This window comes from Phallusia mammillata, chromosome 6, assembly GCF_965637545.1.
Source record: "Phallusia mammillata chromosome 6, kaPhaMamm4.hap1.1, whole genome shotgun sequence".
Lineage (NCBI taxonomy): Eukaryota > Metazoa > Chordata > Ascidiacea > Phlebobranchia > Ascidiidae > Phallusia > Phallusia mammillata.
Window position 1 is genome coordinate 10,876,468 of NC_137257.1, and position 26,670 is coordinate 10,903,137.

General features: G+C 37.0%; 3 protein-coding genes and 2 pseudogenes across 5 annotated transcripts in view; all 5 read left to right on the forward strand.

Annotated features, from left to right (window-relative positions):
• The window catches only part of LOC145234684 (xanthine dehydrogenase/oxidase-like), a 57,090-nt pseudogene extending 40,486 nt beyond the window's left edge, over positions 1-16,604 (forward strand). Inside the window, exon 26 of the transcript XR_013861318.1 lies at positions 16,026-16,604. The product of XR_013861318.1 is annotated as a xanthine dehydrogenase/oxidase-like (transcript). The remainder of the gene's footprint in view (positions 1-16,025) is intronic.
• LOC145234685 (xanthine dehydrogenase/oxidase-like) lies at positions 6,584-11,024 on the forward strand (annotated as a pseudogene). The gene is made up of 15 exons (XR_013861319.1): positions 6,584-6,695; positions 6,799-6,856; positions 6,993-7,089; positions 7,149-7,257; positions 7,320-7,489; positions 7,627-7,704; positions 7,765-7,883; positions 8,004-8,073; positions 8,536-8,769; positions 8,990-9,147; positions 9,309-9,517; positions 9,574-9,758; positions 9,821-9,995; positions 10,134-10,223; positions 10,547-11,024. The product of XR_013861319.1 is annotated as a xanthine dehydrogenase/oxidase-like (transcript).
• On the forward strand, positions 10,574-13,878 carry LOC145232591 (xanthine dehydrogenase/oxidase-like). The gene is made up of 9 exons (XM_080097253.1): positions 10,574-10,661; positions 10,724-10,902; positions 10,966-11,088; positions 11,171-11,277; positions 11,348-11,468; positions 12,902-13,029; positions 13,097-13,184; positions 13,382-13,509; positions 13,827-13,878. The coding sequence occupies exons 1-9, from the start codon at positions 10,574-10,576 to the stop codon at positions 13,828-13,830; spliced, it is 966 nt and encodes a 321-aa protein (XP_079953379.1). The 3' UTR covers positions 13,831-13,878.
• On the forward strand, positions 13,890-15,180 carry LOC145234687 (xanthine dehydrogenase/oxidase-like). The gene is made up of 4 exons (XM_080099408.1): positions 13,890-14,268; positions 14,402-14,530; positions 14,619-14,746; positions 14,943-15,180. The coding sequence occupies exons 1-4, from the start codon at positions 14,236-14,238 to the stop codon at positions 15,055-15,057; spliced, it is 405 nt and encodes a 134-aa protein (XP_079955534.1). The 5' UTR covers positions 13,890-14,235; the 3' UTR covers positions 15,058-15,180.
• A 1,111-nt stretch (positions 16,605-17,715) lies between the features above and the next one.
• Positions 17,716-26,061, forward strand: LOC145234252 (xanthine dehydrogenase/oxidase-like). Its single transcript, XM_080099001.1, has 30 exons — positions 17,716-17,814; positions 17,963-18,020; positions 18,193-18,289; positions 18,353-18,461; positions 18,535-18,703; positions 18,827-18,895; positions 19,106-19,200; positions 19,454-19,691; positions 19,796-19,947; positions 20,008-20,217; positions 20,281-20,465; positions 20,526-20,720; positions 20,785-20,839; positions 20,901-21,015; positions 21,326-21,504; positions 21,928-22,050; positions 22,185-22,291; positions 22,417-22,537; positions 22,790-22,917; positions 23,037-23,122; positions 23,271-23,400; positions 23,474-23,624; positions 23,738-23,895; positions 24,309-24,474; positions 24,565-24,693; positions 24,767-24,894; positions 25,129-25,321; positions 25,404-25,592; positions 25,650-25,817; positions 25,999-26,061. The coding sequence occupies exons 1-30, from the start codon at positions 17,716-17,718 to the stop codon at positions 26,059-26,061; spliced, it is 4,065 nt and encodes a 1,354-aa protein (XP_079955127.1).
• Positions 26,062-26,670: the final 609 nt, after the last annotated feature.

A 26,670-nucleotide genomic window follows, 5' to 3' on the forward strand; every position in this document is an offset into this window, starting at 1 on the left:
ATCAGGTTGCAAAAACGTCAACTTTTATTGGCCGAATTTGGCACCACGCCCCCTTTTTTTTCTTCCAGTTAACGAACGAATTACACGTGCCTTTTTCTACAAAATGTCGGCAATGGTTTGCAAAACATCGGTTGTCCTATTTATTTAACTGGCACTTAACAAGGTAAGTTTAAGTGGCACATAACAGGTTAAGTGCCGGTTTTACAATGCAATGGCCGTAATCGAATACTTAGTGTTGACTTACGGTACGGTAAACAGCAGCGTGTTTGGTCAGCGCTAAAGTTATAAGAGACCTAATCGTGTCAGAGCCCTGTAAATCCCAACTTACATAAGCAACGGCACTACGTTAGCAACTTTTGCGATATAATCAAACATTTATATGTTTTTTAAAAGAAGCCATTCCTAAAAAGAAATTGGAAACACGAGTTAACGCTCCTTAACTATACTGAGGTGTCAAGGTTGCTCTAATCATAAGGGATGACCGCCACAGTTCTGCACTCACGGTCTACGACAAACGAGACGTATATTATGAAACATTGTTTGCAATTTAAACACCGGTTCCTTTGAAATTATCACCAACTTTGACAAACGCAAACACCGTAAATATCTTTATGCTATAAGTGTAAGAAAATATATAGATGAGAAAAAAGACGCAAGAGAATGTGCCAACGCAGAAAATAGGTGAAGCGGAAACAACGATGTACAAACCGCGTGTTGACATTCGAACAACTCAACGTGTATGTCAAATTATGTGACCTTCTGCATGGAGATTGAGGCTGATTCCACGAATAAATGTATGCTTAAACATATATTCGTAATTGTTCACTATGATCAAACTAGCTATCAGCTGACATGTCCAGCTTACGCAACATGAAGTGATGCATGTTATTTGACTTACTTATAGACTTACCACTGCGCCTTAGCAGCCTGATCAGCCCGGAAAACCCACTGTCGTGCAACGGAAACCACCGTTTAATCTTTTTCACTAGGCCACCAAAAACCGAAAATAATGCCAAACTTATGGTAACGAACGTGTGGTAAGTAAAATAAAATATCGGTAAATCTTAAATCATAAAATGCGAAGTGTTTAACTGAATGGAGTATATTTACATATATATATATCGTTGGTAAAAAGAAAGCATAGCGACTTAAATGCACCAAAAAGTCACCAATCTGGAATAGATGAGCAACGTTAAAACGTTATGGACATAAACTAAAACTACGTACAATTGGTAAGTTATCGATGACAAGCAATACACCATTGTTTTATGTACACTTTTCTACAAAATTTTGGTAAATTTAAATTACTACAGAAAATGCCGCTGCTATGTTGGTAAATTTTTGCAATGTGTTGTTTTGGTTGAAATGTGTCACATTGTCCTCCTTGTACATGTATGAATACTGCAACTGAAAACAGATGTATTCATTCAAAAATACTTCGTTTAAAACTAGTTTCAAAAGTGTAAACATCTTCAATCCCGTGATTTGAAAAAAGTCGTTGATGTCTTTTGTGCGACATGTATGTAGTGATATGCCCCACTTAATTGTTAGTTATCTGCATTAGTGATTTTTTTAATTGCCTACAATTCAGATCGCCATCATTGTTTGTTAATGAAACCTATACTTTTTGTTATCCCCCAAATCAGGGGTGGCCAACCTTCTACATACCATTCGCCAACTTTTTAACATACTGTGTTGGATGCGCCATGAATGTCTCGTAGCCTCACCTTCTATGACTACTTCTTGTATATAGAGAGAAAGAGAAAGAAACAACTTTTGCATCAGAAGGATAGTAATAAGAACTATTAAGTAAAAAATAACTCTGATAAACTATATATATATAGAAATAATTAATAGGGCTGGCTTACTTTATTTATTTATTAGTTTATTAATTTGATTTTCATGATTATCAAAAGAAGGCAATGCGCCCTTTCTAATTATGCAATGCGCCACGTTTGGCGCATGCGCCATAGGTTGGTCACCACTGCCCTAAATCCAACAGCGAATTGTAGTGTAAGCCCAACAAGGGTATGATAAATATAAATATAAAAGTGCAAATAGATTAACAAACAAATTAAGTCTTTTAAAAGAAACTCAAGCATTGTCAATAAAGCAAAACTGTATTTCATGTTGTATTCCACATATTGTATTGTTCCATTAAATGGCACCACGGGCAATTAAGATTAAAACATCAAACGCGACTGCTATTGTTTTACACTTGCTACATGAATTTTGACAGGCGCTGAAAAGAATTTTGCAATTCTTTTCATGCGAAGAAGTGATTATCAACATACCTTCACGTTTTTTTGTTAAAGCTGCGCCTTAGGTACCCGTAGTCCTGATACAGTTATGCACAACTAACATGCGATTGTACTGGATGACCATACAGTGACCGACTAGTAGTCATATTCAACTATATACCACCGCCGGCACCAACATGCTTGAACACATGCACATATCGCGCATTCTGTAGATGGTACTTAATGTAAGTAATGTAATATATAAATATCTGTAAACTTTTATGCTACATACAAGTATCTGTAATTGTGTTTGTGTGTGTGTCATTTATTTTTTTGAATTTTGTATTTCACTTCATTTTTGACAAGCACTTTTATTTTTATAACACGGGTGCTGTATGAACTAATAAAGTTACTAGTTGCATGCTAATGTCTGGTAGTTGCATAAACAGGAAGTGTTCCTTTGCATGTTTTTTGCGTACTTCAATATGTGCCTTTGTAAAACATAATCGTAATAGGGTAAGTCTCAGAGCTTACAAGTAGCCAAAAAAGCACAAAAGAAACCCAAAAGTTGCCCAGAAACAGGCAAAAAGTAGCCAAAAACGAAACCCCAAAATTCCACAAAAAGTAGACAAAAACTATAGGCTAAAACGACCACACAATGAAGTCTAAAATTTACCCAGAAAGCAGCACAAAAAGCTTTATCTCAGGCTCCCGATATGAGAACGCTGGCCTCCTAAAACCTCATTTTCCAGTCCTCCTGAAAGCTATTCATATACGCAGTCTTCTTTGCCTGCAATTTCTCGCAAAATTTGCATCGTCACTGCCTTTAAAAGCACCGACAAGAAGAAAATCGCTGGATTCCATTTTCTCACATCCTGTAGCTTTAACCGTCAATTATTATTTCCTCGGCCAAGTGTTTTAACTCATCAATAACTGGGTTAACTTTAGGAATAACAGGGCAATATTAATTTCACGCGGCTTTCCGCTTCCATAAATAAAAAAAAGTTATTAGGTAGGTATCTGCGAGGCGGTTGTCCCTAAGGTCGGTATAAGCAGAGAAGTGAACAGCATGGGGTTTCTTAACTTGCTGTGTTCTGGAAATGTTTGGTGTGTGTAAGCAAAAATGTGTGAAAATGTTGTACCATATTAAGATTACGTTTTACGATGACACATATTGAAGTACGTAAAAAACATGCAAAGGAATTATTAGTTCATACAGCACCCATAAAAGTGCTTGTCAACGTGAAGTGAAATACAAAATTTAAAAACTTAAATGACACTCACACAAACAAACACAATATCAGATACTTGTATGTATCATAAAAGTTTACAGATTCATCACTATTATCATAAAAGTTTCATGTTACATCACTATTGTTTGGTACCATCTACAGAACGTGCATGTGTTAAAACGTGTTGGTGGTGCCATATAGTTGAATAATAAGGCTGTTACACAATTACTACGTCACACATGCTATGTGGCGCCCCAGTGTTCGTTTTGTAAACGGTGATACTCGATGTGGCAGGTGTATGCACGTGTAGTCGTGGTTGGTGCTCGTAAAAGACAGATGTGTTTTACTTGTCTAATTTTATATGCATGTTTTTATACTTTTAATAAACATTGCAGCAACAACTGCAGGTCTACACCGAACTACAAATGCATGTTACAAGGATACCTGTCGGTCACTGTGTGGTGATCCAGTACAATCGCATGTTAGTTGTGTATAACTGTATCTGGACTGCGGATGCCTAAGGGGCAGCTTTAACAAAAAACGTGCAGGTCTGTTGATGATCATTTCTTCAAATGAAAAGATTTGTAAAATTCACATCAGTGGTTGTGAAATTTCGTGTAGCAAATGTAAAACAATAACAGTTGCGTTTGATGTTTTAATCTTAATTGCTTGTGGTGCCATTTAATGAAACAATACAATATGTGAGATACAACACGAAATACCGTTTTACCTTGTTGACAATGCCTGAGTGTCGTTTAAACCGTAAGACAACACAAAGTGTTCGATAACGGCCATTGCATTGTAAAAATGACACTTAACCTGTTATGTGCCACTTAAACTTACCTTGTTAAGTGCCAGTTAAATAAATAGGACAATCGATGTTTTGCAAACTATTGCCGACATTTTGTAGAAAAGGGCACGTGTAATTCGTTCGTTAACTGGAAGAAAAAAAGGGGGCGTGGTGCCAAATTCGGCCAACAAAAGTTGACGTTTTTGCAAGCTGATATTAGCAGCAATTTGCTGTTTAGACTTGTAGTTAACTGTTTTTGAATCGTAGATAAGGCTCAGGACACTGCGTATGGGTCACTTTTTAGCTCTATACTGATCTGATCGAGTAATTTGATCTCAATAATTTTTGGGATAGCTAATCTGAATCATTCATATCGGCTAGACATATCGCATAGTTTTGTTTAGAAATTAAACTGGTTTTTAGAGTTAGTTTGGTTCATTGTTTTAATTGTTGTTTCTTCTTTGCGATGTTTTAGTGCTAACGTTTGCAGTGAATAATTGCTCAAAACCAACATAAGCAACATATAACTTTAACAGCCATGACTCTTTTCAACGTCAGGTCTAGCATTTATTGTTTGCTGATGCAGCCTGTTTTTCAACGGTCGCTGTTAACTCGGTGATCATATACATTCTGTCTACACGCATATTCTGCATTTTTGTCCATCCATTTACCGCAGTGTGCATGCTGCATTCGTTGCTTACTCAAAAAAGGTAGATTAAAAAAATACGTAGAAGAGACAGCACCTTTCAGATTTCTTTTTTTACAGTATGACAGCCTGTTGCAGAAACATTAGCGGTTGTAAAGCGATTGTTAGTCAAGCTATCAAACCGGAAGTTATAGCTCGTCATACGACGTTAAATCATTGAGACCACGTGATATTATGACTACAAAGTATTGCCCGCAAAACGTATGTTTTGAAACCGCAAAAAAGATTTCAACGTAGTTTTGGGCAGTGTTTCATACCGGAACGGAACGAAACCAAATAACGTTATTCGTTCTGAGCAAATTATTTATTTCGTTATTACGTTCTGGACCGATATTTTCATTTCGTTCCGGTCTGACCGAAATAAATTTATAACGGTATTTTTCGGTATTTCGGTCTTAACAAAAGAACATTTCTTTGTTGTCTTTACAACTATTAAGTGAAAAAAGAAAAAAAGTTGCAACATACAAGAATTATTGTCGGTAGTTGTTACGTCACATAACATTTGTCAATGATGGTCAAACGGATGTAAATTGCAGGGGCTAATTTTTTATCGTAGCTTAACGGCGCGAAATTGTTAGCAATTGTTTCATGTCAAATGTCCAGAACGAAATACCGGAATAAAAAATAACGGTATTTCGTTCCGTTCCGGTATTTTGAATATTTTTTATTTCGATATTTCGTTCCGGTATTTGAGCCAAATTTTTTTTATTTCGTTCCGGTATAACGTTCCGTTCCGTTCCGGTATGAAACACTGGTTTTGGGTGATGGTCACATGTTTTTGAGCTAAATACAACAAATAAGGGCGCATTAATTAGTTTGAAACTTGGCCGCAACCTGCTTTTGTAGCAAATACTTGTTATTGTTGGCTGTTGTTAGGAGTAAAAAGAAGCATGTGCCTTTTGTTCGCTAGTGGCTGATGGTATTTTGTGGTCTATTGCTGTTCAATTAGACCAGTGGTGGCCAACCTATGGCGCATTGCATGATTAGAAAGGGCGCATTGCCTTCTTTTGATAATCATGAAAATTAAATTAATAAACTAATAAATAAATAAAGTAAACCAGCCCTACTAATTATATATGTATATACATATATATATTCATGTTCTTATTTCTTATTACTATCCTTCTCAATCAAAAGTTGTTTCTTTCTCTTTCTCTCTACATACAAGAAGTAGTCATAGAAGGTGGGGTTACGATACATTTATGGCGCATCCAACACAGTATGTTAAAAAGTTGGCGAATGGTATGTAGAAGGTTGGCCACCCCTGAGACGTTGCTAAACAACTAGTATTTGCAAACATCACTAATTCGCTGTTCTTGTTATGCATTGTCATTTGTTCCTCTTTGTGTTGATAAAATCCAAGCTATGAGTTTGTTGTTTGTCAGAGGTTGCAACGTAGTAAACATATACATCGTAAAACCGTTGGTGCTTGTCAACAACGGTGATTTAACTTGTGAATAAAATTTTGGTAATTGCTTCGCGGTTAGTCTAACCACCAACATTTTTGAGATTTCAAAATAAGATCTGGACAAACGACCATTTGTAGTAATACTGTGCAATAAGCAGTTAACCATATTTTAACGTTTGTTTACACTATGTGCTTACCAGACACACGCTGTTAGGTTAGTAGGTGTGTTTATCGGATCGTCATGGTAAGAACGGAAGTGAGCACTGATTGGCAGGCTATGTCACGTGATGTGCTAATGTTCTACGTAAATGGGAAAAAGGTTTGTTAAAATTAAGTTTTTTCTTTTGTAACTCAATAATACTAAACTAGATTGATGTTGAATAGTCAAATCAACAAGCATTGTAACTGCTTATGATTATTAGATCGTCGAGGAGTCACCTGATCCGGAAACGACTCTATTGACGTATTTGCGAGTAAAATGTAAGTTACTGTTAGAAATTGGTATTTTAGTTGTTTACATTTTCAATTCTTAACGTTAAGGTGTTCATGTAATTGACGGGTTGAGGTGTACTTTTAAAATCAGACTGTAAAAATGAGTCGTGTTAAAAACATGCAGTGCGTCTTACGGGATCAAAGTTGGGATGTGGGGAAGGAGGATGTGGAGCTTGCACTGTTATGATCTCAAAGTGGGATCCCATCAACAACAAAATTGTGTGAGTAGGAATGATCGTTATGCATCCGTACAACAGCCAACATGTTATCTTTTCAACAGACATTTTTTGGCAAACGCGTGTTTAGCTCCAGTGGTTTCAGTGCATGGATGTGCTGTTACTACAGTAGAGGGAATTGGCAGCAACAAGACCAAGTTGCATGCAGTGCAGGTATTGTATGAACGTCATTTTTTACGTAATAAGTCGCTTTGCAATTATGGTCAAAATTTCAGGAGCGCTTCGCCAAATTTCATGGATCCCAATGTGGTTTTCTGCACCCCCGGTATTGTGATGTCAATGTACGCATTGTTACGAAACAAACCAGTTCCAAGTGTTGAAGATATCAAAGAGTGTTTGCAAGGAAATCTATGTCGATGCACTGGATACAGACCTATATTAAGTGGTATGTCTGAGAAAATGTCTGTCATGTTTAATGTACATATTTACAAACACCCGTATGCTAAAAACCGTGTTGCCATGTCTGGAGAAAAACATCAGTAAATATCAGACGGTCAGCAAATTCGGTATTTTATGTTTCAGCTTTTAATACATTTCTCGATTCAACGGCTGGATGCCCGATGGGAGCTAAATGCTGCAAAAACAAACCAATTCAAAATGGTAATGACTGTAGGCACAGATTGTGTACAAAGTACACTATTTGCTGCTCGTGTTTTATAGGCTTTCCAGAAACATCTGACACACATTTATTGAGAAATGATGATCCCCATGCATCCCAGTCAGTTTGTTTCAGCAAATATGACCCTACACAGGAAATCGTGTTTCCACCAGATCTGTTGGTATATTTTATAATTAAACTACGGGAGTTGTATTTTTGATTTGTTCCTCATTGCAATATAGGGTGGGAAATAATCCCAATTAAGGTAATTTGCACCGATCAATCACTGTCTTTATTCCAGACCAGGCTCGTCGGGCTTGAATCAAACAACTTCAGATGTCGGTTCAGTTCGGATAAACTAAGATTAACAGGTAAAACCATTCAAGAATTTTTTGATACACTGCACAGAGTTCGTAAAAAGCAAGGGCGATAAACACAACAACTGAATAGCTCCTAATAGCGTTTGTGTCAGCTAATTTGAATAGTATAAATCCAAAAACAGACAGATTTGTACATGTGCGCTGCTTTTATGGTAGTAGTAAATCATGTTTCAGTTACATCGTTTTTAACAAGTATCCGGAAATGAACTAGAAAATCACTTGGCGTGCTAAGAATAATCACCTGTTAGCAGTTGTCAACCTCTGTTATAATGTTATAAGTAGTGGTGCATATAATGCATTGTAATAAGTAGATAACTTTAAGCAGTTGTTACAAACTAAGCATTTTGTTCCATCTATGTGCAAAATGTTTGTACTCGTTTTAATCATCTATTCGTCTGTTTCTTTGCAAACAGTGATTTACCGACCTTTTTACCATTGTTTATCTTCAGATAGAATCCAAATCTGAAGACCCCAAAACACTAAAATTGGTCGGAGAACGCGTCACGTGGTTTCGACCAACGTCACTTCAACAGTTGGTCGAGTTGAAATCCATTTACCCTGATGCTCAGTTGGTGAATGGAAACGCTGAAATCGGGGTGGAAGCAAATGTTCGGGGGCGATATTTCAAACATATTATTACTCCCATTGACGTGAAAGAGTTAAAAACAATATCTGCAGACGACAAAGGTAAACTCCAGAGCTTTATTGGTGGACATTGTAATTATTGTAAACCAGTATAAGGGCTTCACAGCCGTTTAACAGGTCTATGCACAGTTTTGGTTTCTAACAAGTAAACATGTCATTCTGCTTCATAACTTTCATTTTTGCTTCAGTTTTTATGAAAATAGTAATCTTGAGCCCGCACTTTAAACAAACCCGCTCACCAATTACCGTTTAATTTGTACAGGAGTCGAAATTGGAGCATCATGTACGATCAGCAAAGTTAAAGAAGAACTTCAGAGCTTCATTGACTCTAAAAGGTTTGCAAAGTATCAAACACAATGTCTGGAATCTCTAGTTGAAATGATCTACTGGTTTGCTGGTGATCAAATCCGAAACGTTGCGGTAAGACAATGCGATTTTATGTTTCAAAAAGTTTCATTCAATAATAAGAATATCCAAATAAATGCGTTACGCAGGTTACAAACAAGCAGTTCCACTACAGACTTCTCTGCCTAAACTTACTCAATTCTGATAAAATTCTGACATTCTTCTATTAAACGCAGGCGTTCGGAGGCAACATAATGACAGCAAGTCCCATCTCTGATCTCAATCCAATCCTCATGGCAAACGAAAGTATTGCTACATTCAGATTACATTCTCGTGCTAAAGATCGACAGGTTTTGATGGATCAAAGTTTCTTCCCCAAATACAGGACGACATGTGCAGAGAGGGCGAAGTTCTTATTTCTGTTTTTCTTCCGTTTAACACCAAGGTAGTGCACCAAACAAAATAATACTAAGTGCAATGTTTTAAATTAGTTACAATTAGGACGAGTACATGAAAGCTTACAAGCAATCCAAACGACGGGAAGACGATATTGCTATCGTGAACTCAGCCATGCGTGTCGTCTTTCATCCTGGAACTTGCAAAGTGCTTAAATTTGTGGCCGCATTTGGTGGAATGGGTGCTACTTCAGTTATGCCGAAAAAGACCATGCAAAGCATAATTGGAAAGTAAGTGCCTTTCTTTGATATTGGTGTAAGTTGTGTCTTTTGCACATGTGCTTTTTATGTAGAGAATGGAATGAAACACTGATGAAAGATGTTGTGATTTGGTTGCGAGAAGATCTTCCGTTGGCTCTGGATGCTCCAGGAGGAATGGTGAAATACAGAGAAGCTCTTGCAGCAAGTTTTTTCTTAAAATTCTTTCTGCATGTCCAGAGCAATCTCGTCGAGAAACGACTGATGACTGTAAGTGATTACCGCAATGTTTTTAATGAACACTTTAAATATTTCACTTTATTCGTTGCAAAATTAACTATTTTTCCTCTTCAGAGCTTTTAATGTGTATTTTTCCGAACATTATTCGACTATGTTGTATATTTTAAGCCTACAGATGATTTGAAGCTTCAAAATTTCACAGCGTTTAAACCGACGGATGCAATTCACATTCCAATGAGCACAAGGACTTGACAAGATGTGAGTGAAATAAAAACATACTTCAGTAATTAGCAACTACGTATCTCTTTGATCCCATACACTTCAAAATCAAACGGTTTGGTCTTTGGCAAATTAAAAACAATCACTGTTTTTAACAAAAAATAATCTTAAAATAAATTTTCTCTTATTTTTAACGAAGTTATTTGTACAGAGCATTTCTTTAAAAAACGTGATGATCTTTTTCTGGATCAGCTAAAAATCTTTTACACCCACTTGAACATACATTTACTATAATTAAAAAAATGATTTACTCAACAAATGCTTTGAATTAAAAACTCAGTACAATTGCTTTTGTTTTGTAGACCACCGATGGGCAACCGCATGATGACATGGTTGGTCGACCAATCCAACATGTGTCTGGCTACAAGCATACAACTGGTGAAGCTGTATATGTTGACGACATTTCAACATTTTCAGGTTGGTTTATAAAGCCTAGCATCAATCCGAAGTTGACCTGCAATATTTAAAGCTGTTTGCAGATGAGTTGTACTTGTGCTTGGTTACAAGTACCCGACCACATGCTTACATTAAAAACGTCGACATCGGGAAAGCAATGGCGTGCAAAGGGTTTGTGACGTATGTAGACCATCGTGATGTACCTGGTAGCAACGAATTGCCGATTGTAGGCGAACTGTGCGAGGTGTTTGCAACCAGGAAGGTAAACCTAAAATGGTAGACATGTAAAAAGTATGATACGAGCAGAAAAGGTTTGTAACCTCAGGTTACGTGCATTGGACAAACCATTGGAGCAGTTGTAGCTGAATCCCAAGCACAAGCTCAAAGAGCTGCTCAGATAGTCCAAATCGACTACGAGGATATATCACCTGTTATTATCACGATTGAAGTAAAATTATCCTGAAACAAACATGCTTGTTTGTAACACATGTTTTGGAAAACTAATATTTTTTTTATATAATTCTTTGAAGGATGCTATGCATCATCAGTCCTACTTTGACATCTCCAAAAAAATAGTTCATGGTAACGCAATCACTGCCATGGCAACGTGTGATCACGTGATCGAGGGAGAAGTCAGGTTAGGTGTAAAATGAAATCGGTAGCTGATGATGATTTGTACGTTTACGTTTTTGTCGATAAATTCACAGAATAGAAGGTCAAGAACATTTCTACCTGGAGACACAAGCGTGCATCGCAGTCCCGAAAACCGAAAAAGGAGAAATGGAAATGTTCTGTTCAACTCAAGATCCATCCCTGCTACAATGCACGGTATTGTGTTGCGTGTGTAATATCACTAGAAAGGTGGCGTTCTAACATACATCCATTTTAAATAATCTATATCCTATTTACCAATTTACTAAACACATCATTTGATGTACACGTATGATTGTTTTTTTTTAACAAAAACGAAAATATCGTTTGTAACTGAGGTTGCAATACCTACAAGTTGACCTTTAGTGACCTGCGGTCATGACGCGGCCCAGCTGACAACGAGAATTTAAAGACCATTTATCGCGGCTGTCGAAAAAGTCAAGTTTATTTTTTTCATCTTTATGTTGATCAACAAAGTTTTGCTTGACATATACGAAATCGAAGCACGTTTATCGAGTTTTAATCACGCCCTAAACCTTCGGCAAAACTTGAAATGAGCGTGTAACTTAATAAAACGACATGGCATTGCTGCGCAAATACAGCTGATTTATAATCGCCGAAATGACTGTCTCGTAAAACGTCTGTCCGGACGTCAAGCTGAGCTATCCCGCTTTGCATAATTGCAAACCAGTGAGTTCGCCCTCTGGCCTTCTGTCTGACTGACAGTGTACACATATTATGGGCTGTAAGGGTAACCATTTGGTCGATTAGGGCAAAATTTTAAAAACTAAACACGTAACCTACTCTACTGCAAACGATTGTTAAAATTTCAGCATATTAGGGCTTGCATTTCTGGCATAAAACCAAAGCCGATTATTTCGGGGTTTAAGGGGTGAAAATGGGTGAATCCAATAAAAAGTTAGAAAATCCTTTAGAATACCTTACATTGCACCAACCAACAAACAATGAAACTGCTAGACTATGTACTTTAGCCAGTAGAGCCGTTTTAAAAGAAATATGTTCTGGGAGCCTTTGGATGGACCACTAGGTTATTCGGGGCCAAACTTCAGTTGGATTAAATTTGAAATAATATCTAACAACTGTGTAAATTTGAATAAATTTAAATTCTTGACCAAACGCGTATAGCAAACCAGCGTTAGACAGTAACGAGTACTTGGGGGTTTAATGGGTGAAAATGGGTAAATCCTATTAAAAGTTACAAAATTCGTTGAAATACCTTACATTGCACCAACCATTGACGCATGAAACTACTAGATTATGTACTTTAGTCAGTACGGCTATTTCAATATTTACGTTTGGGGGGTCTGTGAATGAACCACTGGGTATTTTGGGGTGAAACTTCAGTAGGATCAAATTTTGATTCATATCTAACATCTATGTAAATTTAAATAAATTTAAAGCATTCTTTTTTGACCAAACGCGTTTAACAAACCAGCGTTAGACAGAAAAAAAGAAAAAGAAAAAGACGAAAAAAAACGGACAAAAACAATATGCGTCCTCTGCATAAAAGGGGACCCATAATACAGACGGGGTTGGCAAAATGTTTCAAGGAATTTCATGTTGAAATATTGATGTGTAATTTCTCACAGACGGCTACATTGCTTGGTGTAGAAGCAAACAAAGTGGTAAGTAGAGTGAAAAGGATGGGAGGAGCATTCGGAGGCAAGGAAACTCGGTTTCTCGTTGTCAGTAATCCTGTTGCAGTTGCGGCACATAAGTAGGTTATTAAAAAAAAGATGACATACCGATGCATTGATAAGATTAACATTACAAATCAACTCAAGATGTGGCAAAACAGTGAGATGTATGTTGAGCAGAAAGGAGGACATGATTATCACTGGAGGGCGCCAACCGCTTTTAGCCAAGTACAAGGTAAGTTCAAGGCTAGTCTTAAATTTAGACCATTAAAAAGTTTGAAAATTTGGCCTCTTGAAATATATGAGTTGTTAGTCATCTTTTCATATTTACGAGCCAATACAGTGCACAAGGAGCTAAACTGGCTAACATGATATATAGTAGTTCAGAGATTTTGCTGTGTTTTATTACGATTCACTTGCATTTTTTTACAGGTTGGATTTATGAAAGACCGCAAACTTATGGCTTTAATTCTCGACCTGTATGGCAACGGTGGTAACACACTTGATGTTTCAGGATATATACTGGCCAAGGCAGTTTTACACAGCGACAATTGTTATAAGTAAAAAAATAATTATAATAAACACAGTCAAAAATGCCTCAATTTACAGAAGGAATCTGTGTCATGAGATAGTTAAAAATTAGTATGAACTACAAATTTCACATTCCTTTTTGTATTAATGCACGCAACTTGAAAGTAGCGGAAAGTTAGTCGCCAGAATGGTAATAAAAAAAATATGAGTTTTGGTTCTTTTGACATCTTTCTACTTTTTCTCAGTGACTTTGAAAATATAGACAAAACTGTAATTGAAATGTGATTTTGTTTTGTCGAGTGATTTTAAAAGTCAAGGCATCAAAGTAGTGTTTAATTGTTTTCAGTTGAGGGATTTAAATATGTACAAGGAGGGAGACGTGACACATTTCAACCCAAAAATTGAATCATTTCAAGCCAAAAGATGCTGGGAAGAAGTAATTGAGAAATCAAAGATGGTGCAGAGAAAAAAAAAATGCGCAATTTAACAAACAAAGCAGGTCAGCTTGATCTGTAATATTGAAAGCAAATATAAGCTGAATAAGAAGTCAAGTCGTATACCTGCTTCAGGTAAAAACACTCAGTACTATATAACATGCGAGAAAAGTACATTGTGATATTAGATGGCGCAAAAAGGGCATTGCTTGTGTTCCGACGAAATATGCAATAGGTTTCCCTTACAACTGGTGTCATGGTGGTGCATTAGTTCACGTTTACACTGACGGTTCGGTTTATCTATCACAAGGAGGAACTGAAATGGGACAAGGATTACATACTAAGATGTTGCAGGTAGTTTGAAAAATTAAACAGCATTTTCATAGTTACGATTATTATTTGTAAACGTTTTAACAATCGCTGTTTACCATTTAAAAAAATAACCACATAAGACACCACAACAGACTCCAGTTTGCTTACAAAACAGGTGGCGGGAAGGTGCCTTGGTGTTCCTTTATCGCGAATTCACATTTGTGAGACAAGTACAGCTACTGTTCCGAACACAAGATCGACAGCAGCAAGTTTCAGCACAGATCTTAACGGGATGGCAGTGAAAGTTAGTTTTTTTAGTGCCTGATTTTTGCACCAAATTCTCAAATCGACACTTTTATGTAAGTCAAAAAATTAAATACCCATCATTTTAGGATGCGTGTGACACGATAAAGGAAAGACTAAATCCGCTGAGAAAACAAAATCCTAACTTGGAGTGGAACGATTTGATTACAAAAGCTTACAACGAACGAATCTGCCTCTCTGCCACTGGTTATCACAAGTGAGAAAACTAAACTTAAATTTGACATAGTGACTAAAACATTTCGAAAAGAGCCAATCGTTAACATTCGTAATAGTCATTTTGCAACAAGTTTGGTATATTTAGTAATATTCTTAAAACGGCATGTTGCGAATAATTCACAAAAAAATCCGTCGTAACAGAAACGGTTAGTTTGTACACAATATGTTTTATTGAGGACACCCGGAATGTTTTCCGCATGGGATGCTGAAACAGGTATAGTCGAAGGTCGTACTGCTTGCTATTTTTCGTACGGTGCAGCTGTGTCCGAAGTCGAGGTGGACTGCGCTTGACCGGTGATCACGTGGTCCTTCAAACTGATATTGTGATGGACGTCGGAAGAAGTATTAACCCTGCTATCGATATTGGACAGGTTTGCAAAATGCCTTAGGTGAAGGTAGCGAAACCGTTACACATTTACAACTAACTTAATTGTAAAAAGCATGCATCCCGGAAAGGTATACCATTATATATGTGGACGTATTTTGTCCACAGATATTACTTAGTTTGATATTCAAAACTGTATAGCACGATAAAGGAAAAATGAAACCAAAAAGCAATTTTATTAAACTTGATGTGATAGGTCTTTGTTCTGTTGCAGATTGAAGGGGCTTTTGTTCAGGGTTATGGGTTGTTTACTATGGAGGAGCTCTTGCACACCCTTGGTGGTCAAGCCATTACGTCTGGACCCGGTGTGTATAAAATTCCTGGTTTCGGAGATTGTCCACGGAATTTCAATGTGCACCTTTTAAGAAACGCAGAGAATGACAGAGCAATCTATTCATCTAAGGTAGAACGATTAAGTTTCTAAGCATTTTTTCCACGTAGGAACAATAGGCCAACAAAAGTATCTCATTTTGGGTGATATATATATGTATATATATATATCTTTTGGCAAAAGTTGTGCAATTCTATTTGTATTTTTTTTTTAGTTTTATCAGAGAATTGTCGTTAATCAACAGATTTTAATTATCTTGTTGCTCCCTTTTACTCAACGGTTGCATAACATTCAATTTTGTTTTTACATAGGCTATCGGAGAACCACCCCTTTTTCTGGCGTCTTCGGTGTTTTTCGCAATCAAAGACGCGATTCAATTTGCTCGGGAAGAATCGGGATTGCTCGGATGGTTTCGACTCGACTCCCCAGCAACTTCCGAATCAATCCGAATGGCATATGGAGATTGTTTTACAAAACAGGTTTTTTGTTCATAGTCAACTTAAATTAAGTTGAACACTGACAAAACATTTTTTACTATTTTAGCATGAGCAACACACTGACCCCAAAGTAGAGAAGGGCTTGAAATCTTGAAGCATTAGAGCATGATCAAGCGAAAACATACCTCTTCAAAACCATTTGTGTCTGAAAGATGTAATTTTTTACCTCATACTTGTAATTGTTGCTGTAATTATTGAAACTTGACGGTTCATTGTAATTTTATTGAAGTAATGGTATAGCAACCATTTCCATGCTTGAAAATTATTTTCTTTTAAATACAGCATTGTAATTAACTCAAAATATCGCTGACACCAACCAACCATGTATTATAGAACGGCCTATAGTATTTATGTAGTGTAAAGCACGATGATATTACCTGGATAAAAAAGGACTAGCACAAAGTTTAAATTTATCAGGACATCAAATAGTATCCTTTTGTACTTTGCTTTAGGATATTGTGAATATGCATGTTTGAACGCCCCTTAACAAGATTTAAATGTTATTTATTTATTGTTGTCACTGTCAAATACTCGAGGAAAGTCATTTTTTTGTAATGTTTTGCGTGCCACTCAGTTATGGTAGTCGGTGCATTTAGGTGTGAGAATAAAAATTTGGGCATCTCTAGATATAAGTTACAGCTGAGAACCATTTGTGTGAGCCTCGACAATACAAAGTTTGAAATTTTGATGTTTTTAGTTTTTAGTCATAGTTTTCAAAATGTTAAGGAGGATTAATCAACATCAGTTTTTGTCCTGCATAGCTGCGTAACATAGCTTTTAGCATATGTTTGCCTCGAACAAAAGCATTTGTTTTTGAAATATACAGTTAACTTAGCTTGACTTTACAACCTAAATAGACATAATGTGGTTTATTAATCATAACCTTACAGTAGTTGCAGTATATATGGCTTACACCACATCTACGGTATAGTCTTTCAAACTATTTAGTTTATTTTATCTACAGCAGTGGTTCCCAACCTTTTTGTAGTCAGGGACCCCTTTTATAAATTTTATCGGTCCTTGGACCCCCAACGTAATTTAGTCTTTTTTCGTTCCCTTCATTTTATGTTATTATACGTTTTTAATCAACGTTTACAGTCCTCTAATCTTAATAAAGTTCTGTACTGTAGCAGTCAATGCACTAAAAGAGATAAATTTTCTAGTGTACATTACTTAAAACAAACTAAGAATTCTATTGTTAATGTGTGTTGTGATGTCACAATGGAGGTAACAATCACAAGTTTTCTATAAATGATAGGAAAAACGGTTTGGAAACTCAAAAATATTGTACTGCTGTTGATGCAAATATTTGCCTCCACGGACCCCCTGAAACCGTCTCACGGACCCCTTGGGGGTCCGCAAACCCCAGGTTGGGAACCACTGATCTACAGTTATTTACGCACAAAGTAGGTCTGCGGTTATTGTTTTTTTCGCAACCTTAGATTAAATACTTTGTGAACTATTTAGGCAGCAAAGCAAAAGGTTTTGCATGGCTTTTGCAAAGATGTGAAAATGGTAGTGTATGACAAAAATGACTGGCATAGTACGCATACATAGGTATTGACAAACGCGGTTTTATAACATGCGTACGCTTGTCAGACAACGATTTGGAGGTGGTATTTAAAGTTAATAATTAAGTTCGATGCCCAGAAATGTTGTGTGCCGTATAACATGACGTTAAGTACTTTTGCCACAGTGAACGTTTCAACCACTAAATTTTGATATTGGTGGGGAAAATGGTGATTCTTAACTGCAACGGCGATATAGATAGCGACAGAACACAATGGACGAAGAAAAGCACTGATGTGTTGGAATTTTATGTTAATGGCGAAAAGGTTCTATTGAATTGTTTTCTTTTTTGGCTCTTTCTGTGCTGTTGTATTGGTTGAATGTAAATGTTTTTTTAATGTTGTTTGCATGACAGTCCAAAAAAGTGCGCGAATCCGTACATTGCATTATTTATCGCTGCTTACTGCATTACAGGTTGTGGAACATCATGCAGACCCAGAAACTACGCTTTTAACCTATCTCAGGCGTGAATGTAAGTTTACATCAGAAGTTTGAAGTTAACACAAATTACAAAATATTGTATTTATTGTTGAGAACATTTTAGCCACTACAATATAGTGTAACTGTGCCTCGTACGGTATCAATAAATTGTAAAATTCTAACTGGTTTCACAAATGAATGAAATTCGCAGTTCGTTATTACAGTGCGTCTTACTGGATCAAAGTTAGGATGTGGGGAAGGAGGATGTGGAGCTTGCACTGTTATGATCTCAAAGTGGGATCACATCAACAGCAAAATTGTGTAGGTATATATTATATGAGACCGTATGCTACACTAAATGAAGATTCGTTTGTAACCTTCTAGACATTACTCGGCAAACGCGTGTTTAGCTCCAGTGGTTTCAGTGCATGGATGTGCTGTTACTACAGTAGAGGGAATTGGCAGCACCAAGACCAAGTTGCATGCAGTGCAGGTGAAACATTTCCTGGTAGAGTTAAAACAATCGTTGTAGCGCATGTTGATCAATGCTTATTGATTTTCTATAGGAGCGACTTTCTAAATTTCACGGATCTCAATGCGGTTTTTGCACCCCCGGCATTGTGATGTCAATGTATGCATTGTTACGTAATAAATCAGTGCCAAGTGCTGAAAATATCGAAGGATGTTTGCAAGGAAATCTATGCCGGTGCACCGGATACAGACCGATTTTAAGTGGTAAGTCTTGCAGTACTGTTGTCCGTTTTGAGTTGCACAAACAACCAAAAACATTTGGCCAAACGGCGAACATTTCCTAAAATTAATGCAAATTTATGTGTCCCGTTTTTGCTATTATTACAGCTTTCAGTACTTTTTCGGATTCTAGTTCCGGTTGTCCAATGGGGGATAAATGCTGCAAACAGAGTGGAGGTATTTCAACGGTCTTACTTACTTACATGCTTCACTATTTTATTACGTACTCTTTGTGTAACAGAATACTGGGACACTACATAGCTGTTGTATGATTACTGGTGTATTTTTTACTTCACGTATAATGTAGAACCTACAAAAAAACTAGTATTAAAACTTTATTGGATAACAAAGCGACACTGAGTTTAACATCACGCATGTTGTCTTTAGTAATAAAAGCTAAAGATGATCCCCACTCGGTCTTGAACGTCTGCTTCGGAAAATACGATCCGTCACAAGAAATAATATTTCCCCCTCAACTTATGGTTGGTATCTTTTGTATTTCATCATTTTTTTATGCAATAGAACAAACAATATTATTGTTCCACTAAAAACATTATCTCCTTTAACGGCGAAAACCGTGCCCAAACAGTTAGTTTTAATTTACTACGGATACGGATAATATAGTTGCTTGCAGCAATACGTAACCATTAAGGAGAAATACCGTTGTTGGTAATGGAAACAAATTGTTATAATGTATCATATATGACAAAAAATGCATTGACAATTGCTTTGAAGATCAAAAGCAGATCTGAACAGCATCAAACTCTAAAGTTCGTCGGGGAACGGGTCACGTGGTTTCGTCCTACGTCACTAGATCAGCTGATTGAACTGAAGTTAATTTACCCAGAAGCTCAGTTGGTAAATGGAAACACTGAGATCGGGGTTGAGTGCAACGTGAAAGGACGAATGTTTCCTGTTATCATTTCTCCTACTTGTCTCAAGGAACTTGTTACAATATCAAACACTGATAAAGGTCAGGGGTTGGCGTGAGTTTATAAAAGTTCGAATTAAAACTGCACATATACCCCCATAATACGTTACAACTCCAGCAAGATTTAAACGTATATATTTTATCAGGTTTGATTATCGGGTCAGCGTGCACTTTGACAAGCATCAAGGAGCAATTTCAGGATATCATACAAACCACTGAAACGTTTCGCACACAATGGATGCGCGCGTTTCTCGATATACTTCATTGGTTTGCTGGAGATCAAATCCGAAATGTTGCGGTAAGTTCTTAAGTTATTTTTACTCAACACAATGCGAAATTTATAAACATTGTTCCACAGGCGATTGGAGGCAACATAATGACAGCAAGTCCCATCTCTGATCTCAATCCAATCCTCATGGCAAACGAAAGTATTGCTACATTCAGATTACATTCTCGTGCTAAAGATCGACAGGTTTTGATGGATCAAAGTTTCTTCCCCAAATACAGGACGACATGTGCAGAGAAGGGCGAAGTTCTCATTTATGTTTATGTTCCATTTAATACAAAGGTAAAACCGAGTTGTGCAACTTAAAAGTTTATGCTGTTTTGGTTATACAATGCTGCCAAGTAGGACGAGTACATGAAAGCTTACAAGCAATCGAAACGTCGAGAAGACGATATTGCTATCGTGAATGCAGCCATGCGTGTCGTCTTTCATCCAGGAACTTGCAAAGTGCTCAAATTTGTTGCCGCATTTGGTGGAATGGCTGCTACGTCAGTTATGCCAGAAAAGACCATTCAAAATATGATTGGAAGGTGAAGCAACAACATAATAATTTTGAACATCTGATGACATTTGCAACTTCTAATTAACAGAGAGTGGACGGAAGATTTGGTCCAAAACTACATGCAATGGATAAGGGAGGACTTTCCACTGAGTCTGGATGCTCCCGGAGGAATGGTGGAATACAGGGAAGCTCTTGCAGCAAGCTTTTTCTTCAAGTTCTTCCTACACGTAAAGAATTGTTTGATCGAACAAGGAATAATCGAGGTAACTTATTGTCTGAATATGTCATGTAAGATCATAACATTCGTTTCGATGTCGAAAGGAAAATATCAAACCAGAAGAAATAAGTGCTATGGATGACTTTTTACAACACTACCAGTTTGGAACACAGACCTGGCAAGGGGTAAATATTAACCATTTTTTCGTACTTTTAGTTCGAGAGTAATATTTTTACTGAATATTAGACTCACTCGAATCAATCATTAGAAGATCTAGTTGGGCGACCAGTGAAACATGTATCTGGAGAAAAACACACCACTGGCGAAGCTGTTTTCATAGATGACATGCCAGTGTATAAAGGTAAGTAACATTATAATGCGAAATGTATACCGATGCAATTCGGTAAGTAGATTTTGGTGAGTAACCAAGTACATTTTTCTTCATCAAAATCAGCCCCAACATTACAAATTATGGAAAATATTACTTGATGTCACAACAGCCTAAAATTTTACGTAAAATGAAAACACACGCAGTTTCGGCCTAAGCCTTGTCCTTGCATCATGTCAATTGTTAAGGGTTTGGGAATGTCAAAAAAATTGAAATAAATAAAAAAATACCCTGAGCAAAGTATCGACTATCAATATATTAAATAAAAACTTTTGATTTCCAGATGAGCTTTATCTATGTTTTGTAACGAGTACTCGAGCGCACGCCTACGTACGCAACGTTGACATCAGTAGAGCTATGACATCACCGGGTTTTGTGATGTACATCGATCACCGTGACGTGCCGGGTTCGAACAATGTTAAAGTGATTGATGATGACGATCGAGTTTTTGCAGTGGACAAGGTGAAACTGAAGTTGGCAAAAAGATTACACATTTAGAATGATAAATATCAGTAAGGCGACTCGGCTTTAGGCTATTTCACGAAAACCATTCTATGTGGTTTACTTGGAACTGTTTATTTAACCATTTTTAGAAAAAAAATTTGGTTCACTTATGTCTGTTTATCAAACCAAGCAAATACATTTACATGGTAAAATGTTTTAATTTTTATGGTTACTGTGTACTTTCACTAAAATAAACTTATGCTTATTGATTCAAATTTATGAAGATATTTAGTCATTCAACCGTATATCGCCTTTACAAAATTATCGGTACTGATGAGAAACAATAATGAAACAATGACTCTGTATCCAAAGGCGTTATAGCAATATAAGATAGTAATATTTCTACTGCGCGGTCATCGCTAATACTCGCAAATGTTGCAGGTTACTTGTGTTGGACACACCATCGGTGCTATTATCGCTGACACTCAAGCACATGCGCAAAGAGCTGCTCAGTTGGTGCAAATTGAATACGAAGATATTTCACCTATTATTGTCACGATTGAGGTAACTGAACACAAAAGCCAATATATGCAACTTCTCACCGGTGTAAGTTAAGGTTTAATCCTGAAATTTAAACTTATGTTTAAATTTGAGCGGAAAAAGTTTTTTATGGTTTAACATGATCTTAAAAATATTAGGATGCGATTAAACAAAAATCTTTCTTGGATCCGAGCAAACAAATTATTCGTGGTGATCCCGACAAAGCAATGGAAGAATGCGATCACGTGATTGAAGGGGATGTCAGGTAAATTGACTGAAAATTTGTCAGCAGACGAATAAAAAACACTTGAATCAATAAGCAGACTGTTAGACAAAGACTGAGGATTGTGAATGTGTCAAGATATTACTAAATTGTGTGTGTTTTTGCAGAACCGCTGGTCAGGAGCACTTTTACATGGAAACGCAAGTGTGTCTTGCTGTTCCGAAACTAGAAGATGATGAAATGGAAATTTACTCTTCAAGTCAAGATCCAACTGCCTTGCAAAATCAGGTTGGTTATTAAACAAATATTTTCATCCAGTTCCTACCTCAATTGATGTGTTTTTAGTCAGCTTTCAGCAATAACTTTCATTTGAATTAAATTTCCAAGTTACCTGCGGAAGGTTTTGTAACTTTCCTTAGGCAAACTTTCCTTAGGCAACCACTCCTTAATGGATTGGCACTCATCCACTTAACATTCTTGTAATGTTTTCATCATATAACGCAACAGTTTGGCGTAATAAACGATAACTAGCATTTTTAGGTTGCAAGAACACTCGGTGTTCAGCGAAACAAGATTGTAAGCAGAACAAAAAGAATGGGAGGCGGATTCGGAGGCAAGGAAAGTCGATTTTGGTTGGTCAGTAATCCAGTGGCCTTAGCAGCACACAAGTAAATTGGCATTTTTTACCGATTTGTTTTTCATTAAAACTGTGACAAAATCTCGCAGAAAATCTACAACACACCAAACCCCAACTCTGTGTTAACCTTCTTGCATGATTGCTTTGTAGATGTCGTCGACCAGTCCGATGTATGCTTTCCCGGAGGGATGACATGATAATGACGGGAGGTCGACATCCATATTACGCCAAATACAAGGAAAGTAACTACATGTGATGTTCGAGCAGGTGGCGTAAAAAAACAATATATTACCCTAAAGGCGAAATTTTGTTTGCGACAAATATTTGTCAGGTGTTGTACATTGCAACTACATGGGAATCATCTGTGAATGCATTTATTTGCACAGGTTGGATTTATGAACGACGGAAAAGTGAAGGCTTTGAAGGCTGAGTTGTACAGCAATGCTGGTCACACTATCGACTATTCGATGGCAGTATTATCAGCGTCCACAATCCACATTGATAATTGTTACAGGTACACTTTTACATAACCAATATAAAGGTTTGGGTTGACATCCTTTGTTTAATATTTTGGCGCTACTTCATAGTATACCTAATCTATATGTTCGTGGGACCGCTTGCCGCACCAACATTGCATCCAGCACAGCTTTCAGGGGATTCGGCGGTCCGCAGTCGATGTTCATTACGGAATCTTGGATCACGAAAGTTGCTGAACATCTCGGGGTCATGCCAGAGAAGGTAAAATGGAGTGAAGCCGGTGTGACTTGCAGTTTTTAAACAGTTTACACCCAAATGGTATCTAGTTTGGTGCGGTTTATCAATTTACACGGTTAGATTTTTTTGCATTTAAGATTCGAGCGATAAACATGTACAAGGAAATGGGGGAATTTACACACTACGGTCAAATCCTCGATCCCTGTACAGCGAGACGATGTTGGGATGGCTGCATCGAAAAATCAAATTTCCACAAAAGAAAAGAAGCGGTAGACTTTTACAACACAAAAAACAGGTGATATTGTCGACTGTGGTTTTAAGCCAAAGCTTTTTAACTTACCGATTCCAAATCACATTCACAACATTGTGATTGATAAACAATGTAATATAATTAGGAACACTATACACGGACTTGAAAAGTAATTTAATCATAAACATTACTGCCAAGGTAGTGGTGTATAAAGAATACATCGTTCAGACGTTTCAACCATCTCTGTTGTCATCATCAGTGTAGGTTGTCAATCAAGCTGTAGAACACGGTACTAAGGAAAATAAAGCACTAAGGAAAAAAAGGTAAAAGCCAGATGTGTAAAGTGACGTCACAGACGAGATTGTTGAAACGTCTGAACGATGTATTCTTTATACACCACTACCTTGGCAGTAATGTTTATGATTAAATGTAATATGAGCATAGAACTTTGTCTTTAGATGGAAGAAACGTGGAATATCCTGTGTTCCAACCAAATTTGCTATCGGATTCCCAGAGTTTCGCTGCCAGGCGGGGGCGCTCGTGAACGTTTTCACTGACGGTTCAGTTTCTTTAACGCACGGTGGGACCGAAATGGGCCAAGGATTGCACACAAAGATGATACAGGTTGGAATTTTTTTTATGGCACTTTGATCTTCAATTTTAGTTCTTTTCATGCCTGTTACAAAAACGATTATTGTTTATTTTTAAATCAAGATCGCCGGTCGCTGCCTGAAGATTCCAGTTGATTTTATACACATCTCAGAAACAAGCACCAACACAGTTCCAAACACCATTGCAACAGTTGCCAGCATTAGTTCTGACATGAATGGAGGAGCTGTCAAGGTAATACTGGAAGTCGGCGTCTGTAAAATTCAATATTTTGCTTCAGAAATCTTAACATGAACGTTTATTGTAGGCAGCCTGTGACAAAATATCCAAACGACTTGCTCCATTAAGAAAACAACATCCAACTTTGAAATGGAAAGATTTGGTTTTGAAGGCATTTATGAATCGAATAAGCCTTTCTGCTACAGGATACTACAAGTAAAATTAACATGATGTTAACTAGGAAAGAGAAAAATTGGTTTCGCTGTGAAACTTGTAACATACATTGGCAAAATTTTTCCTTATCTCACAAATTACCCGACGACAATTATTGCAAAAATCACCTTGCTTTGCTTGAGGCTCTGTTCACAGGACAATTGATAAAACCTAAGTGACAAAAATATACAAACAAAGGTTTTGTTTTGTTTTGTTTATAAAAACGGTTATTTGCAGAGTTCCGAATATGCAGAACAAATGGGATTTAGCCAACGGTAAAATCGAAGGTCGAATAGCAAACTATTACACTTACGGTGCAGCTGTGTCCGAAGTCGAGGTGGACTGCCTGACCGGTGATCACGTGGTGCTTCAAACTGATATTGTGATGGACGTCGGGAGAAGTCTTAACCCTGCTATCGATATTGGACAGGTCATCAGCTAGTTGCATTTTTTAATACAATAGCATTGCAATAAAACAAGGTTCAATTGAGCATTAGGTTTGATTTTTGCAGATTGAAGGTGGATTTGTTCAAGGTTACGGAATGTTTACAATGGAGGAGCCCTTGCACACCCCTGGCGGTCATATTCTAACAGTTGGTCCGGGTGCTTACAAGATTCCCGGTTTCGGTGATTGCCCTCGCCAGTTTAATGTTCACTTGCTGCGTAATTCGGAGAACGACAAAGCTATTTATTCATCCAAGGTTCATAAACACATTTGCACATTTTATTTGAAACTCTTCTGACATTGGCTTTTAAAGGGAATTGGGGAACCGCCGTTCTTTTTGTCCGCTTCCGTGCTTTTTGCTATTAAGTCGGCGATCGGAAGTGCACGAAATGATTCGGGGATATTTGGACCATTCCGAATGGACGCTCCAGCTACCGCTGAACGCATTCGAATCGCATGTGGAGACAAATTTGTTAAACAGGTAAACGTAGAACATCAAATAACATTAACTTTTGGTTTGGTCTACCGTGGTAAAAAAAATCGGACAAAAGATTTTTTCGGCTGTGTTAATCTGTTCATTTGTAGTGTTACTGTTTCAGTAAACCCGAATTCTTACTTTTGATAAATTATGAAAAATATGAACTTGTTTTGGGTGCATTCAGCATAAATATCATTCCGACGAAAATGAAGAAAAGAAATTGACTCCTTGGTCGGTTACAGCTTGAACATTATTGAGTCTTAAAGAGTGTGCAAATATTTTCAATACACGTCTTTTTCAATGCAGCAAATCAGAAAATATTTTTGTTTTAAGGCATTTACCCGCTCTCGCTATTCAACAATAATTAAAATCAGCGAATAGTTTTTGCCTGTAAATTTTGTATCATTAAATCCGTATTAGTTTTTTGTAATGTTATCATCACTAGCTCAATGATTTTTTTATGTTGTTGCTGGTTTCAAATCGTGTTTCAAAAACCCGATTTTGGTATTCAATTTATTATGCTGCTATTTGCCTGTGGTTTTGCAAGCTTTGCGTATTAACCTGTTTTTAACGCTAACTTAAGCTTTTTGATATTTACTGCGTGTCAAATGCTAAAGCGAAATTTTAACGCTCAAGCATAAGGCTATATTGCAAAAGCAATTGTTTTTGTTTATTAGCTTACCCACAATTTTTAAATATTTGTTTGTAAATAAAATGCTGTACATGGCTATGTGTTGATTACTGGTCAATTCGGTACAAAGTCGAACAAAAATGTTTTAGTCAAAAAAGTCTTCAGGATAAAAAAAAGTGCGTCTGTCTTTTAGGAACTAAAAATTGACCGGCCGGACCGTAGTCT